Here is a 16,734-nt window from a genome sequence, read left to right as displayed (position 1 = left end):
GTAACTGTTTAAAGTGCTACTTAGACAAGGAATACAATTTTAATGAAATAATAATTTTAAAAGCCCCAAGTAAGAAAATTATGAATGTTACACATGAATATAGGATAAATTATTCAACAGTAGGAACAACTCTGAAAAGGTGAATCAGGAAAACTTGTGGATAGTTCTAGACTCACATGATAAACTGTAAGAGAAAAGAAAAGGTAATTTTAACTATTTATTTTCTTGTAAGGAAGATTAGCCTTGAGCTAACTGCTGCCAATCCTCCTCTTTTCACTGAGGAAGACTGGCCCTGAGCTAACATCGTGCCCATTTCCTCTACTTTATATGTGGGATACCTACCACAGCATGGTGTGCCAAGCGGTGCCACGTCCACACTCGGGATCCAAACTGGTAAACACTGGGCCGCCAAAGCAGAACATGCGCACTTAACCGCTGTGCCACCGGGCTGGCCCAAAAAGGTAATTTTAAAAAGAGAAAATGTATGGTTACTGGCAAGAAAATCTGTTGTAAATTCAGTGCATAAGGAGGCCAGGCAGGAATCAGTGAAACAGGAGAAGGAGATGGCAAAAGGTGCTTGATCAGTGGATTTTTGTCATACAGCCCTGGTGTCGCCAGATCATTGCCTCAAGAGATAAGAGAAATCTGGATTTCTGTCTGAAATATTCTAATTTTAATATGTTAGAAAGTAACTCTCCTCCTTGTCCCCCACCCCACCCTCACCACCAACACAAAGATCAAACAAAACACATCTGAGTGGCCTGCCAGTTTTCAAAGTCTGGCCTGCAAAACCATCCCTGAGGTGACTGTCTATCGGACAGCTGCGATTAAGAGAGGTATTTCAGACTAGCATCAAACTGAGGCTTTCTCTTTGATACAATTAGGACAAAAATTAACTGAAATGGGAGTCATTATCTTCACTTTTGTTTCAATGGCACTTAATGTTGGGCCTACATCCTGTTTAAACCATCCCCAGTAGTATAAGTGCCACACGTGCACGTGTGACAGCTGGGCCATTCGGTCTTTCCACAAAACCCCACCCCCTGACACACTCTCTCTCATTCCTTCTCACACACAGTCATTCATTTGACCACCCCAGCTGGAGAAAAGGCTTCGCCCCCAAAATAAAATCTAAGAAACACTCTCCAAAGAAAGGGGACAATTTGCATAGAGAGGACACGTAGAGGGTCGGAGGTCTGAGAAAAAGTAGAAAAGAGCTTGGGGAAACTTCAAACTTCCAAAAGAGATGACAGTCTGGGCAATAGGGAATGGTGGGAGGGGGACAGCAAGAAGAAGGGCATCTTTACTCAAGAGCAAAATTCATAAAAAGAGTCAAGCCCATCTAACTTTGCTCACTACAGGGGACTCTCACTGTCCTTTGCCTGGTCACCTGCTCCACCCCTACATGCTATATGCAAACCGGTCTATTCATATGCCTCACATGAATAAAGCCTACAGTCAGCCCTGCCATTTAAGGTACAGGCCTCTTGGGGACAAAGATCTAGCCATAAATAAAGAGGAAACCCACACCAGCTACTGACAAATCCAGTCTTTCGCCGTGTACAAGAATGGCCAAGCGAGTATCCAGAAAGTTCACCACCTGTGTCCTCTACTCAAAAAGTTTACTCCAAGGAAAAAAACAAGGAAGAATCCAAGAAGAAAATGATGCAAGATTCAAGAAATAGTAGCTGAGTGTGAACTTAAAGTAGTGAAGAAATATCAAAAGAAATTAAGAAACTCCTTGAAGCAGCACAGGTTTTCTGACTTAGGGCTTCATTTCCTTCTATGACGCCAATCACACACCTGGGCTCTACAGTAAATATACAAGTGTAATAATGTAAATATAGCTATTGTTTTGATTTTCTATATAAAAAAACCCCAAGAGACAAAGCACAGAAAGCTTAATTGCCAATACAGAGCAGACTGTAAACACACACAGCATACATATATAAATCAGGAATCAGAGTACGAAGAGATACACATGTTCTTAGGCTAATTTCTCATTTTCACAGGAGTCTACCGATTGTGCCAAAAACCGATAAATCAAGAAACTAAGATTTTTTCCCATCATTTAAAATTATAAAGGTAACCATTACAAGGGGTAACCAAATCAAAACTAAAAGATGAAGGAGAGGTTGGAGGTATGCAAATTCCTCCTCTTTCATTATGGGGAATCCATAAACAGAACCAGTAATTGATAAATCAACAGACGCATAAATACATCATTTAAAGCTGTAATAGTAGCTATACTAGAAGCAGCAAAAAAAAAAAAAGAATTTAAAAATGGTCACTCCCAGTGAGAATTCATATTATATCCTTATTTAAACATTTTTACCATTTGCATAGATTACTCTTATATTAAGTAGACACACACACACTGGATTCATGGGGAAAAACAATCTACAAGAATATCCTCCAAAGTGTTGTTGGGATTGAGGAGAAGGGAAAATTTCACTTTCTCTTCTTCTGCGTTGTTTGACTTTGTACGAGGAGTATATATTATCTGCATAATTAGACAAAATAAGACACAAAAAATGTTAGATGAATATTTAACAGATCTCAGGAGGCCTAGGACTTGATAAAGAAAAGAATGAATTTGGCCAAATAAAATTTATGAGCTAATAAATCCCTTTATTTTAATGACTTATTCATGAAAGAAAAATTTTTATATGAAAAAACTTCATGATTAAAATTAAAAAGCAACTGAAAAGTGGTTAAAATATCTGCAACACACACCAAGACAAAAGTTAACACCCTTAAGGGGCTTTTACAAATTAAAAAAACAAAACAAAACTAATACTTCAAGAGAAGAAAAATGGGTAAGGGACACAAACAGTCAAATCAGTATAAAAAATATATTAAAATAGCTAATAAATATGAAAGGGGAAAAAAGTTCACCTTCCCAGGCATTCAAAGAAATGCAGATTAACTCAACAATGAAATGCCATTTTTTAACCTCTCAACTGGCAAAAATAATTTTAAGTTAAAGTGCTCAACTGCTAACAAGACTTTGGTGAGAAAGACAGGATCCTAAACTGCCGAGAAGTGTCAAGCGCTACAACCTTTCTAGAAGGATGTGGCAACACAGATCATGAGCTTTAAAATGTTCCTATTCTTTCCTGTAATTCCACATTTGTGATCATTTCTTTAGGATGAAGTCAAAGATGTGATCAATAACCTAGTTATAAAGATGTTCACCACAACATTGTTTAAATGGGAAAAGACTGAAGAAAAATACTTCAATACGAAAACATGTTATAATCCTTCAAAGTCACGATTCTCTATCTAAGATAACATTGGGAAAACACAACAAAATATATGCTCAAATGCCACTTCTGTGTACACCATGTACACATATGTGTATGCATGTATATGTAAGTGTGTCTCCAAGAGGAAGGATGCATAGGTAAGCGCTTGCATGGAAAAAGTCTATAAGACTGAGCACTCAACTATCAGTGATGGTTATTTAGGTGGGAGAGTAATTACATGGGACTAGTCATCTCTATATTATGTATTTGTGTGCTTTTCTAATTTTTTAGCAGCAAGCATGTTTCAATGTTGTAGTAAGGCAAAACAAAAACAATGTTAAAAGTCAGCTTTGAACACTCTTAACGACATAGTGCAAATTCATTTAAGAAGGTTAAAAGAAAAAGGAATATGAAACTGTATATAGGCCCAATTTTGCTTTGAAAAATGTTAACAGCCAGGGGATAGCCCAGTGGTGTAGTGGTTAAGATCACATGCTCCACTTGGCAGCCCAGGGCTTGCAGGTTTTGATCCCTAGCACGGACCTATACACTGCTCATCAAGCCACAGCTTGACAGAGTCCCACATACAAAATAGAGGAGGATTGGCACAGACGTTAGCTCAGGAACAATCTTCCTCAAGTAAGAAAAAGAGGAAGATTGGCAACAGATGTTAGCTCAGGGTCAAGCTTCCTCAACAAAAAAAATCACATACAATGTAAATATATAAAATTTCTGTCAATTATATCTCAATAAAGCTGTAAAAAGTAAAATAAACTGAACAATACAATTTTTGGTTTAAATATAAAAACAATTTTTTAATTAAAAAAAAAACTTAAGGAGCCCCTCAAGTACCACTGTTCCACAAAGCACACTTCAAAACTGCTGGAGTAAATTATTTACAAGATATTCTTTATCAGGCTGTACTTATTAATATTCTATAGAAATGCATTTTTAAAGTACCTTGATTTAAGGTAGGTTCCACCTTCATTAGTGAAACTGATATTAAGACAAGTTTAGAATGGAGAAAGTTGGAGAAGGAAGACAATAACTTGACTAATAAGGGAAGAGAAGGGAATGAGAAAAATACACGATAGAATTAAATAGTGCATTAGCTACTACGAAAAGATCCTAATTAGGACACAAAACATCTCTACTGAAAGTAAAACTGGATCTTGTTCTGATTTAGGAAGAAAGAGGGAGACCTGTGGATGGAAAGCCATCAGAAGGAACTCGGTGGAGCACATGAGTCAGCAGCTGCAGCGGTCACACAGGGAGGAACGAGGAGCGACTTGCCAGGACACAGAAATGCAGTTTCCAGTCATGGGGAAAGAAGCTCCACTGCTAACCTGAGCTACGACCTTCATCATTGGCCTACGAATATCCCAGTGGTCAAGAGAGACAAACGTAAATAAACTTCTCTAAGTCTGAAAAGCAGAGGTGTGCATTTGTTCAGAACACAGAATACAGAGCCTGACTGTTTGGGTTCAAACTCTAGTCCTGCTCCTCACGAGCTGTGTGATCTTGGGACAGTTACTGAAAAGTGTGGGCCTCGGCTTCCTCACCTGCAAATAGGGAAGAATAATCCTACCTAGCTCACAGGGTTGTTCTGAGAATTACATGAGTTACTACATGGAAACTGCTTCGAACAGTGCCTGGTAGTAAGTGTTACGTAAGTAAAATTTACAGTTATAGTAACTATTACATAAGTAAAACTAACAATAACTCACACTTAGCTGTAGATTGAAAAATTCTAAGAAATTATATAGAGATATGTAGAACTCTCATTTAGATTCTGATTCTTTTTCCCGGATGTTGTTCCTAAGGCTTAGAAGTTATATTGCCACTGCTCCTAGCCATTTTCCTTAAAGGGACTAAATTTCCAGCAGTTTAGTCCCTTTAACGTGGCATGTCACAGTGGAAAGAGCACAGACTTTGGAGGCGGGCAAACCTGGGTTCAAATGCTCACTCTTCCACATCCTAGCTGTGTAATCCGAAACATATTATGTTCTGAGCCTCAACATACTCATTTGTGGAAAAAGAAGACTAACACTACTTAGAGTTAACGTGGAAATTAAATGTAATAATTTAAGTAAAGCAAGCTTTTCTCCCTTAAATTACTGGTAAAGTTATAAGTATCATCCTCTGAGGCTGGAATTTGGCAGTATGTATCAAAAGTTATAAGATAATACTCTTTATTTAATCTTCTTTCACTTCCAAAAGCATCAAAATTAAGAAGCTCTCAGCATTCCTACAATAAAATAAAAGGATGGAGACACCAACCTAATTCTGCAAGAATAGCATACTGAGGAAATGCCTACAACAAAGGAGAAAAAAGCAGAGTGCAAAAAGGCAGAATACACACATAGCCATTATGATTACATTTTAAGAGTCTGTTGTGTGCAATAAAAGCAAGTTACAAAATAGTATTCAAGTGTGATAAATTTATTTTTAATTATTTGGATATTCATTTTTGCACTGGAAAAAGTATAACCTCAAGATATCAATAAATGCTATTTTTATTTCTCCCTACTGCTTTTCCATATTTCAGAATTTTCTTTGATGTAAATGTATTCATTTTATAATAACAAAATCAGCTCATTTAAAACAAGAGCTTAAATGTGTACGGGAAAAAAAGATGAAGAAAATTAACTGAAATGCTAACAGTGGTTTTTCTCTATCTTCCAAACTTTCTATAATGTGGTTAATCTTACTTTTAGACTGAAAAGAAACTTTTTAAAAGCATCCTCCCTCAACCTTTCTGAAAGAAATGGATGACGACATAAAGAGATGGAAAGACAATCCACATACATGGATTGGAAGAATAAACATAATTAAAATGTCCATTCTACCTAAAGCAATCTACAGATTCAGCGCTATCCCAATCAGAATCCCAATGACATTCTTTACAGAATTAGAACAAAGAATCCTAAAATTCATATGGGGCAACAAAAGACCCAGAATTGTTAAAGCAATCCTGAGAAAAAAGAACAAAACTGGAGGCATCACAATCCCTGACTTCAAAACATACTACAAAGCTACAGTAATCAAAACAGCATGGTGCGAGTACAAAAACAGGTGCACAGATCAATGGAACAGAATTGAAAGCCCAGAAATAAAACCACACATCTATGGACAGCTTATCTTCGACAAAGGAGCTAAGGGCATACAATGGAGAAAAGAAAGTCTTTTCAACAAATGGTGCTGGGAAAGCTGGAAAGCCACATGTAAAAGAATGAAAATTGACCATTCTTTCTCACCGTTCACCAAAATAAACTCAAAATGGATCAAAGACCTAAAGGTGAGACCTGAAACCATAAGGCTTCTAGAAGAAAATGTAGGCAGTACACTCTTTGACATCAGTATTAAAAGGATCTTTTCAGACACCATGTCTTCTCAGAGAAGGGAAACAATAGAAAGAATAAACAAATGGGACTTCATCAGACTAAAGAGCTACTTCAAGGCAAATGAAAACAGGATTGAAACCAAAAAACAACCCACTAACTGGGAAAAAATATTTGCAAGTCATACATCTGACAAAGGCTTAATATCCATAATATATAAAGAACTCATACAACTCAACAACAAAAAATCAAACCACCTGACCAAGAAATGGGCTGGAGACATGAACAGACATTTCTCCAAAGAAGATACATGGATGGCCAATAGGCACACGAAAAGATGTTCATCATCGCTGATCATCAGGGAAATGCAAATCAAAACTACACTAAGATATCACCTTACACCCATTAGAATGACAAAAATATCTAAAACTAATAGTAACAAATGTTGAAGAGGTTGTGGAGAAAAAGGAACCCTCATACTTTGCTGGTGGGAATGCAAACTGGTGCAGCAACTATGGAAAACAGTATGGAGATTCCTCAAAAAATTAAAAATAGAACTACCATATGACCCAGCTATCCCACTACTGGGTATCTATCCAAAGAACTTGAAGTCAGCAATTTCAAAAGTCCTATGCACCTCAATGTTCATTGCAGCATTACTTACAATAGCCAAGATGTGGAAGCAACCTAAGTGCCCATCAACAGATGATTGGATAAAGAAGATGTGGTGTACATATATATATATATATATATATATATATATATATATGTATGTATGTATGTATATACAATGGAATACTACTCAGCTGTAAAAAAGAACAAAATCGTCCTATTTGCAACAACATGGATGGACCTTGAGGGAATTATGTTAAGTGAAATAAGCCAAATAGAGAGGGACAATCTCTGTATGACTCCACTCATATGAGGAATTTAAAAATGTACACAAAGAGAACAGATTAGTGGCTACCAGGGGGAAGGGGGGTGGGGGGTGGGCACAAAGGGTGAAGTGGTGCACCTACAACACGACTGACAAACAATAATGTACAACTCAAATTTCACAAGATTGTAACCTATCATTAACTCAATAAAAATTTTTTAAAAAAAGCATCCTCCCTCAAGCTTATCCTTTTCTACTTTTCTGTCTTTCCTTCTCAGTTAAAATTCTTGAATAATTACTATATTCCTTGAGAGGTTCAAAGATACATTCCCTAAAACTGAAGAAATGTGGGAAATAGCTTATCCACAGAGTCAAGTATTAAAGGCAACTATGCACGGCTTGGGCAACTCAGGCCTGCTGAGTTAATCCTTTACTGTGACAAAGAATGAAATTAGAGCAGAAATATATAAATCCTCAAGTCAACTTTAGAGAGGCCAGCCAACTGATTCTTGGCCCACAAAATAGAAACCCAAGTGAAAAAAGATGATAAAATTGGAGTTTCCACTAAGGGTTGCTGATACAACAGGAGGCTCCACACCAAAATGCAGAATTTACAAAGAAAACGAATCAAAAGCAGCCCCATGACTCTCAGATTCCTCTCAGTCCAATGATGATATAAAAAGAGTGAATGGAAGGGGGAGATTCTCTGCTGCGAAGAGAGGAATTTTGTGGAGTGAACCGTGGCAGTGCTGTGAGTACAACCACACCCTCACATTCAAGCCGAGTCGGGGGCTCAATGAGCCTATTCAGTGAGCTAAATATGGGACCCCAGAGGGCAGGGCACAGCAGATTTCTAGAGAGAAGAAGGAGGAGAAGCCATGTTGATCACTGAGATCAAAACGCACAACCCAGGCAAAGAATAAGCAATTCCAGCAGAGCAGAGATGGACCACATGCAGGAGTCAGCAGTGGGGTCATCTTTGGTTCAGTCTAACATCACCCTCAATAAGGCCAAAAGGACCCCAGAAGGAGGAAACCGTAAGTGGACCTAAGGTCCTAGGAGCTAAGGAAGAGTCACCAAACAAAGCCCACCAACATAAAGATGCATCCTCCCAGGTCAGGAGGTAGCCAGCACAGGAATCTTCGAGAGCCCACAGGGCAGAGTCAGCTTTAACCACGTGCCTGGCTCAGAGAGCCACATGAGAACTAGCCTAGTTCCTCACCATTCCTCCCTCCTCCACTCCACCCCATGTAGAACCCGGTAAGGTCAAAACAGGAAATCTGAGGGTCAGGGGGAACAGAAAAGGAGCAGAAACCAACCACACCCCTTTCTCTCACAGAAAGTGGTTGCCAACTACAAGTCTTAACTGGGAGAAGGAGGGAGAAAAAGTCTTATCTTTGAGTGAAGACTGGAGTCTTGATTAATATCTTGAACTGGAAACTTTTAATTTTTAAATTGAGCCTATGTTTTGTGACTTCTGTTACCTAAGATTATTGCTATTTGAATGTGCCTTTTGGTTTTTATTTACTACTGAATTCTGAGCACCTAGAAGAGTGGCTGGCTCGCCGGAGTGCTCATTAAATGGTTGTTGAATCAATAACTTGAAGAGTGAATAAAAAGTCATAAGGCCTGATACATTTTCATAAAGGCAAAAAGCTTTCCAATCCAAGTACATTTTAAAGAGATGGTGAGAGACAAAAATGAAGATTTATTTTGAACATTTCCCATAAGTTTTGTATTCAACATACTGAATATATACCTCAAGAAAGAATATGTCAGCAAGAACATGGTTTGGCCCTTCCCGAGAACACAATTACCGTGCAGTGGTAATTTCTGGACGTGTCCATTTCAGCATTTATGCTGGGGACAGAGGATTCAGGAACATGAATACTGAAGACCCTAAATACTGAAATGAAGCTGGGGACCTTGAAGGACCCCACCAGTCTTTATGGCTCGCCCATCTCTAGAGCGAGATGAACGTCCTTCCCACAGGAGACACCACTGGACCTTGGGTTCATCAAACTTCCCTAACTGCATCTGACTCCAGACTCCCTAACTAACCTTTCGAATCAAAAACAGTTTCACTCAAGGAAAAGTTTCAGCTCAATTGAAAACTGTATTTCTCACTGGTTCCCACCTCAGTGCTGTGTGAATTTTAGTTAGCATGACACCCTGGGCATTGACCAGCATCTGAGTCTCCAAAGGGCTGAATTCAGCTTTCTCCCTTAGATTCACCCCACTGCCTATCCCTACAGTGTACTCTCCGCCTCTGCTTCACTCCTTACCTCAACAAAAGCAGGTCTGGGCCTTAATGACCCCCTGAAACTGCTCTCCTTAAAGTGATCCATACCCCATTTATGCCAAATGCAGTAGAGGATATGAAAAAAATCTAAGTAGATGAGGTCAGGAGGTATGAAGAGAGCCAGGGAAGTATGGAATTTAAAAACAAAAGTCAAGGAGTAAAGAATTTTAGAGAGAAGTGTTCATCAAGGCCAAAGCAAGAGAACATTCCACTAAGATAAGGACTGAGAAGCACCCATTAGATCTGTTGGCGTGGAAGCCCATGGTTGGCTGATCCAGAGCAGTTTTAGTGGAGCGGTGGGGCAGCAGCGGCTGCACAGAACAGAGAACATGCCACAGGGGTGACCAGCAAAGAAGAGCTGATAAACTGCAGAGGGCTAAGGAGTGAGGGGAAATGAGGAAGGAAAAAAGTGAAGGCATCTCTCCAGAAGGTCGGCTGGGAAGAAGACAGAAAGTGGTCAGCAGTTGGGAAAGTACAGGATAAGGTCAATGGATGCGGTGGTTATGCTTTTGTACATTTAAGGATAGACTCAGACGAAGGATCCAGTTAAAAGTACTTAACTCTGACTATTTACCATGGCAAAATTCTAGAAGCTTTACACATATTAACTCTTTTAATCTTCATAACAACCCAATAAAATAGATAATATTACCTCCTTTCCACAGATAAGGGATCTGAAGTACTCTGGGAGTCTCTGAGGAGCCCACTGGGCACCCACAGGAGAAAGCATCAGCTTTAAGTATGTGCCAGGCTCATTCTCCCAGAAAGAATGAAGGAGTGTCGTTAGAAAAGGCAGCAAAGAACAAGTTAAGAATAGATGGAGGGTGGGCCTCTTAGGAGAAGGGTGCTTCATCCTTCTAGATTGGGGGAAAGGAACAAAGTTTGCATGCCTGACAAACTTTTAGCCATCCCTCAAAAATTAGCTCAGTTATCGCCTACACTGGGAAGTCTTTACCAACTGTTCAAGTGTAGACACAAGTTAGGGCACGGCCTGCCCAGGTGATAGCCTTAGTTTTTGGACAGGCTAAGAGTGGAATGGGTGGAGACTGGAACAGTCCTGAGGATAGGGATGAAGGGAACAGCATACAGACATGACCGAATCCAAGAAACATAACTGAGCAGTGGTTCCAGCAACTCAGCTCAGATTAGACACCATAAATTAATACAAGGTTGGGGGTCTGGCTAGATGAGGAAAGCAGGATGGCAGTACCAGGCCTCCGAGAGTTTTGAAGTGAGCACAACTTGGGTTCCAGACTGGATATGGAAGGTGCCCAAAATGAGCTGTAAACTCGAGACAACGAGGGGATCAAGAGTCTGGCAATCAGAGTCATTGTGACGAGAGACAGTGAAGAAGCTGGAGGAGTTTGTTTACAATGAAAGAGGGTAAATCAGGGTAAATCAAACCAGACTGAGGAAGACAGGTTTCTCCCAAAGAAACACCCATCTCTGCCTACTTTGCAGTCTCCTCTTCCTCTACCCATCCCTTATTAATATTGGAACGGCCTAAAGTTCTGTCCGCAGCCTTCTAATCTACTCACTGCTCCTGACGCCCTCATTCACATCCATGGCATAACTCCCACCTAACCACGTCCAGTCCAGCTCCCTCTCTCTAAATGTCCCCTGGTATCTCCAACTGCACTTTATAAACCCCTCAACTTTAAACACGTCCAGAATTGAACTCATCCTCCCCCAAAATGAGCTCCTTCTTCTCTGCATTCCCTATCTTAGTGAACGGTAACACTATCTGTCTACCCAGAGTCACCTTCAACTCCTTTCTCCCCCACAATCCAACAAGCTTTATTGACACAACCTACCTGCTTCCACATCTTTGGAATCTTTCTTCTCCATCCTGCCCATTCTCACTGTTAATACCTTAATCCGGGTCTTCGGCATCTCCCCACTAGACTCTAACTGTTCTCCCTACCCCCCTGCAGGCCACCATCTTGCCTTGATCTAAATCTGTCTGTCCATTAGAATCTCCTGGCGATGCTTTTAAAATTCAGACTTCTGAACCCTACATTAGCCCTTCTGAATCCGACTCTCTGGGATAGGACCCAGGAATCTGGACACTCAGAAAGCTCCATGGCTGATTTTTTGCCAGGACACAAGCAGCATTTGGAAAACACTGCTCTCATCACCAAGAACAATCTCCCATCCTCCCTCCCATGGCCAGGTGAAGCATTCCTGACCCGTGCTCTAGACAGGGCCCGCTGCATCTCAGGAATTTGCTCTATCATTCACTCCTGTCTGTATCCCGAGGTGGAGGAGCCTTGGCCACTCCTCAGTCTTCTTCCCAGGCTCCTCCTCTTCTCCCTCATCAGGTTCTGTCCCCAGTTCTCTTCTCACCTGCCCTTGGACTGATTTCACTGCACGCCTCTTAGGAACTGCTGACTCCAGCCATAATCAACAACCCTCTAAGTCATTACCTCCCGCCTCTTTGCCAGGACCTGCCCAGGTCCTGTCCCTCTAGAGGCCTTCTCCCTAATTGTATGTCTGACAAACTTTTACTCGTCCCTCAAAAGTCCACTCAAATATCGCCTATGTTGAGAAGTCTGATTTAACAACTGTGACTCTCCCCCTGCTAGCCCACCCCTGCAATAAACCCACGGCACCAAGTTCAGTTGTTGTTTAATTTCTTTTAAAAAAAATTTCCCCACTAGACACTGAACTCCTCAAGGGTGAGAACTACACCTGGAATACACTAGACATGCAACGAATGTTGGTTGAGTCCACTGTTACACAGTGAATATACTGTGAAGTGAATAAATAATGGAAACACCTGTTAATAAATGTAATAAATATACAGCTGTTACTCAATGCATAGTTAGCACTGGTAGCACTGGCCTATAAGCAAGGACTCTACAATAAGTCATGAACACAATTCCCATGCACTTTTATCCAGCCATAATTGCAAGACTTAGCAGACAGCAATATAATTTCAGACATGGTCACAAATGCTCTTCCCTTGATTTACCGCCCTGGCGACATCAGCTTTCTTTAGCAACTTCAAAACGCCCTGCTGTGCCTGTTTCAGAGTCTTTGTGCTTGCTGTTCCCTCTTTGCAAAAAGCACATTTTTCAACAACTCTTACTTGGCTGGCTCCTTCACACCATTTGGGTCTCAGCCCAAATGTCACCTTCTCAGATATCTTCCCTGACCATGCTTGCAGTGGTCACCATAACTTCAGTCTATGCCATTATCCTCTTATTTTCTTCATAACACTTATCGCTATGTGAAACCACATTATTTGCTAACTTATTTGATACTGGTCTCCTTTACCCCATTTACCACTTTATCCTCTGTACACGAACAGTGTGTGGCTTACATGGGTACTTAATAGACACCTGGTGAATGAACAAACGAATGAGAGAGAGAGGAAAGCAAGTGTAACACTAAAACACCATTAACTACAGTCACAAAACAGGGGAAATATGCAGGTGGTAGGAAATAGCAGGGATTTTTGCCATGGGGGCAGGGGTAGGCAGCTCACTCTTCCTCAGGAGACTTACCCAGGATCAGAATTTTGACTTACCAAAGAGCCACACTTCCTATCTAAAGGAAATCACTTCCCTCTCAGCGGGTAGCCTTGCAAACAAAAGTTTTAAAACAGGATAACTGTTTTAAAGTTATCCAGACTTGCCAAAAGACCAGTCCTGGGAAACCTGTGCCTAAAATCCACTGTAAGCATTGGGATTAAGACTTGTTCAACGTTGCATTCCCAGTGCCTAGCACAGGTTCCGGCCCACAATAGCTGCTCAAAATGTTTGTTAAATGAACACATAAGACACAGCCTTCCGAGGAACGGTCATCCCATCAACTCTTAAGCTGCAAATACACTTATTTTAGAAACAGGGCAAGACAGCTGAGGAGAGCCCCTGGCCTAGGCCTCTCCCTGGGCAGCAGTTTGGTTCTTAGAAGTCAATACTCATCCACCCTGTGCCACAGATAATAAAGTATTACCATCCCCAGAGTCATCCTACGTCAAATTTGAATAAACTGTGCCAATATAATGGCTAATATAGCATAGTAACCAATAACAGATTTTTCTTGCCTTTGTAATTTTTTATGTGTATTTTGGTCAGTAAGGAAGGGCAGCTCAAAATGCTGAAAGACCAACTTAAATGGAAAGATTCCACCATTAATCTCATATCCACCAGTATATGAATCACTGTGTGATCCCAGGAAAACCACACCACCTTCTTGACTTTCAGTTGCAACACTCATAATGTTATTTATCCAAAGGGTAGTTTGGGGAAGATTAATTAGGTAGTAATTGTAACCTACTCTGAGGCCAATGCCTGAAAGATGCCATAAATCAAATTAATTATGAAACAAGGGAAATCATGAATATTAAACCCACTTCAAAACCTGAGAAGTTGAGAAACGAGGAAGGTTTAAAATTATGCCTATGGCTCTATGCTAACTCTCAGACAAAGGCATGTATTCTACTAACATTCACAACAGATCTTCAGTATTTGGAAATGTCACCTGCTTCTTCACTTGGGCAAGATTAACTTTACATGTATAAAGAAGTATTAACAGTGACAAGCAATTGCAAAATTACAGCTGTTCCAATGGTTCACTGTTGCTGTATCAGTGCCTAATCTCAGTGCTGTTTGGTTAACATACAGTCCGCCTAACCAAAAGTCAAACAACTTCAAAGAGAAAAACAGAGCTGTTTAAAAGGCTATATATACTTCTCTGCCCTCTATCTGCTGACCACCACTGACACTCAAGTAGAATATCACAGCAACGCTCTGCAGTAATGTCCGCACTTTCTTAACAAACAACTTCCTTCCACTTTAAAGTACTTGAATCATTTTTTGTTTGTCTAAAAACTCTTAAGGGAGACTGAGAAAGAAAGAAATCTAAGGAAAACTGAAGTGTCAGCTCCTGAAGCAGAGATTGGGACTTGCATCCGGGGGAGAGCCAGTTCGGTCCTCTGTAGCCTAAATGAATGGAGCAACGGAGCAAGGAAGGGGCAGGCGTCCAGCACCGCCTCCACCGGGACAGCCTCTTCTTTCAGCCCGGCAGACGCGCCGCCGAGGGCAAGGGGCCGGGGCAGAACACCAGGGTACCCAGCCCGGCCCTAACTGCCCGGCCCACTGGGACACCTGAGCATCGCACCTGGGGCTCACAGGTGGGGGCCGGGGCTGGCGGCCGGACTCAGTCCCCCTGGCCCCGCCAGGCTGAGGTGGGGGCGGTGCCCGCTGCCCCTCACGGGCAGGAACCACCAAGGCTCGGGAACGGGGATGGAGGACTGCCCCCAAATCTCCCGCAACTCCGAGGGTTCCCGCTGCCCCAGCCTCCTCAAGGAGGTGCGCAAGATGGCATGTAGGGGACAGCCAGGACGGCGGCGGCCGGTACTCACAAAGCCCACTGGAGCCGGTGCTGGTGAACATGGTCCCGCCAGAGCCTTAGCCCCCGCGGGAGGACGGGGAGGGGAAACGGAGGTGGAGGCACCCGGCGACTGCGCAGGCGCACTCCAGGCGGGGCGGCGAATCCCGAGACTCGATTCCGCTCCAGGGGCCGCATGTGAACAGCGCACGCGCAGCCCGTGAGGCGCCGCGCTCCGTCCGAGGCTCCCTTCCTGCTGGGAAGGGGAAGTGCGTGCACGACGGGAAGGGTCCGCCTCTCCCGGTTTTGCCGACGCCGCGGGTGCCCTTGGGAAAAAGGAATGGGATGGCGTGGGAGGAATTTGTGGGAGCCGCACACTAGTGCTCAGCGCCCCCCACACGCCCCGTGCAGACGCGCTGGCAGCGGATTCCTCTAGAACGCCGGCGCGGGGCCATTCCTCATGACCTCTAACCTCTCCCCGGACGGGACGCGCGGCGCGTTCCACGCATGCTCAGTTTTTCTGGGCCGTCACCCCACCCGCCCCCCTTTCCCCCCGACCGGCGACTGTTTGTTGACAGTGAGAACCGTGTCGAGTTCCGGTGTCCGGCCAAGGGCGAGAAGCCGCGCGGTGGGTGAAAGGGGTCGTCGTGGGGAGTGGGGTGGTCCGGCTGCCCCCGTTTTCCCACGTTGGTCCTGCACGTAATCCTCACACAAAGCGCCGAGCGTCGTTATTCCGGGACCCCAACCCGTCCCCGGCGCGGCGAGTCTGTGGGGAGCGACCCTGCTCCCCACACTTCTGCCCCCGCGTCCTTCCGGGCCCAGGCCATTTAATGTTTTCCCCATTGAAAAATGATGTTACTCTTTGCTAAAAGCAAAGTCACGGTTTTTTAAATGAGTTTGAGCCTGAAAACTTAAATTGCGCAGTCGTTAAAGAATACATAGTATGGGGAAATTGATCAACTACAAGGCTAAATGAAAAGGACAGGCTGCAAAATTATGTACAGCGTGCTTTTTTTAAAAACAACCTGTTGAGTGCTCATAAGGGCCAGGCATTGTGCTAAATGTGGAATTTGTGGATCAATAAAACACAGTCCCTGCCCTTAAGAAGGGGTGCCAGTGGGCAAGAATATTGACATTGATAATTTCTATAAGGCAAAAGTATATGTGACTTTTATTTTTTTAGGTCCTGTTTGTAAAGTTTGTTCACAATCTTGAAATACACTTTACATATAACTTTAGATGCATCTAATTGAGTTATTTTGCAATAAAATGATCCTTTAAAGGTGCTTTATGTTTGTAGAAGCTGTTGATTGACTACAAAACCTCTGACAGTGGTTGTCAAAGTAGTTATGGGGACCTTCCGCCCATTTAGGGAATCCAAAAAGCTAAAACTATTTTCATAACGATACTAAGACATCATTTGGCTTTTTTTACCTTTGTTCACTCAGGGGTATACAGTGGAGTTTTCCACTGTACGGTTGGAAGGGCCACATAACTTAGCAAACCAATACTTTCCAGTTGACAGAACAGTGATGTTACAGTCATGCATGGGTAAAAAAGTCAATTCAAACTGTAAGATACACCAACAGGTTTTAGTGTAACAGTACAAAAAGTTCATTGATACGATTT

The 16,734-nt window shown here is 42.2% G+C and overlaps 1 protein-coding gene and 1 long non-coding RNA gene across 4 annotated transcripts in view; one reads left to right on the top strand and one right to left on the bottom strand.

Annotated features, from left to right (window-relative positions):
• The window catches only part of UBAC2 (UBA domain containing 2), a 187,259-nt gene extending 171,359 nt beyond the window's left edge, over positions 1–15,900 (bottom strand). For 2 of the 3 annotated variants that reach the window (XM_023621774.2, XM_023621776.2), the window contains exon 1: positions 15,140–15,601. In XM_023621774.2, coding sequence (XP_023477542.1) covers positions 15,140–15,170 — 31 coding nt within the window. In that variant the 5' untranslated portion in view covers positions 15,171–15,601. Of the gene's footprint in view, positions 1–15,139 lie in introns of all 3 variants that reach the window. The other variant, XM_023621775.2, reaches the window with a different exon arrangement.
• The window catches only part of LOC102150464 (uncharacterized), a 31,054-nt gene continuing 29,917 nt past the window's right edge, over positions 15,598–16,734 (top strand). The window contains exon 1 of the long non-coding RNA XR_011428061.1: positions 15,598–15,733. This is a non-coding gene — a long non-coding RNA (uncharacterized lncRNA). The remainder of the gene's footprint in view (positions 15,734–16,734) is intronic.

Source organism: Equus caballus, chromosome 17 (assembly GCF_041296265.1).
Source record: "Equus caballus isolate H_3958 breed thoroughbred chromosome 17, TB-T2T, whole genome shotgun sequence".
Lineage (NCBI taxonomy): Eukaryota > Metazoa > Chordata > Mammalia > Perissodactyla > Equidae > Equus > Equus caballus.
Note: the sequence above shows the minus strand (reverse complement) of the source record. Positions and strands in the feature narration are given on the sequence as shown.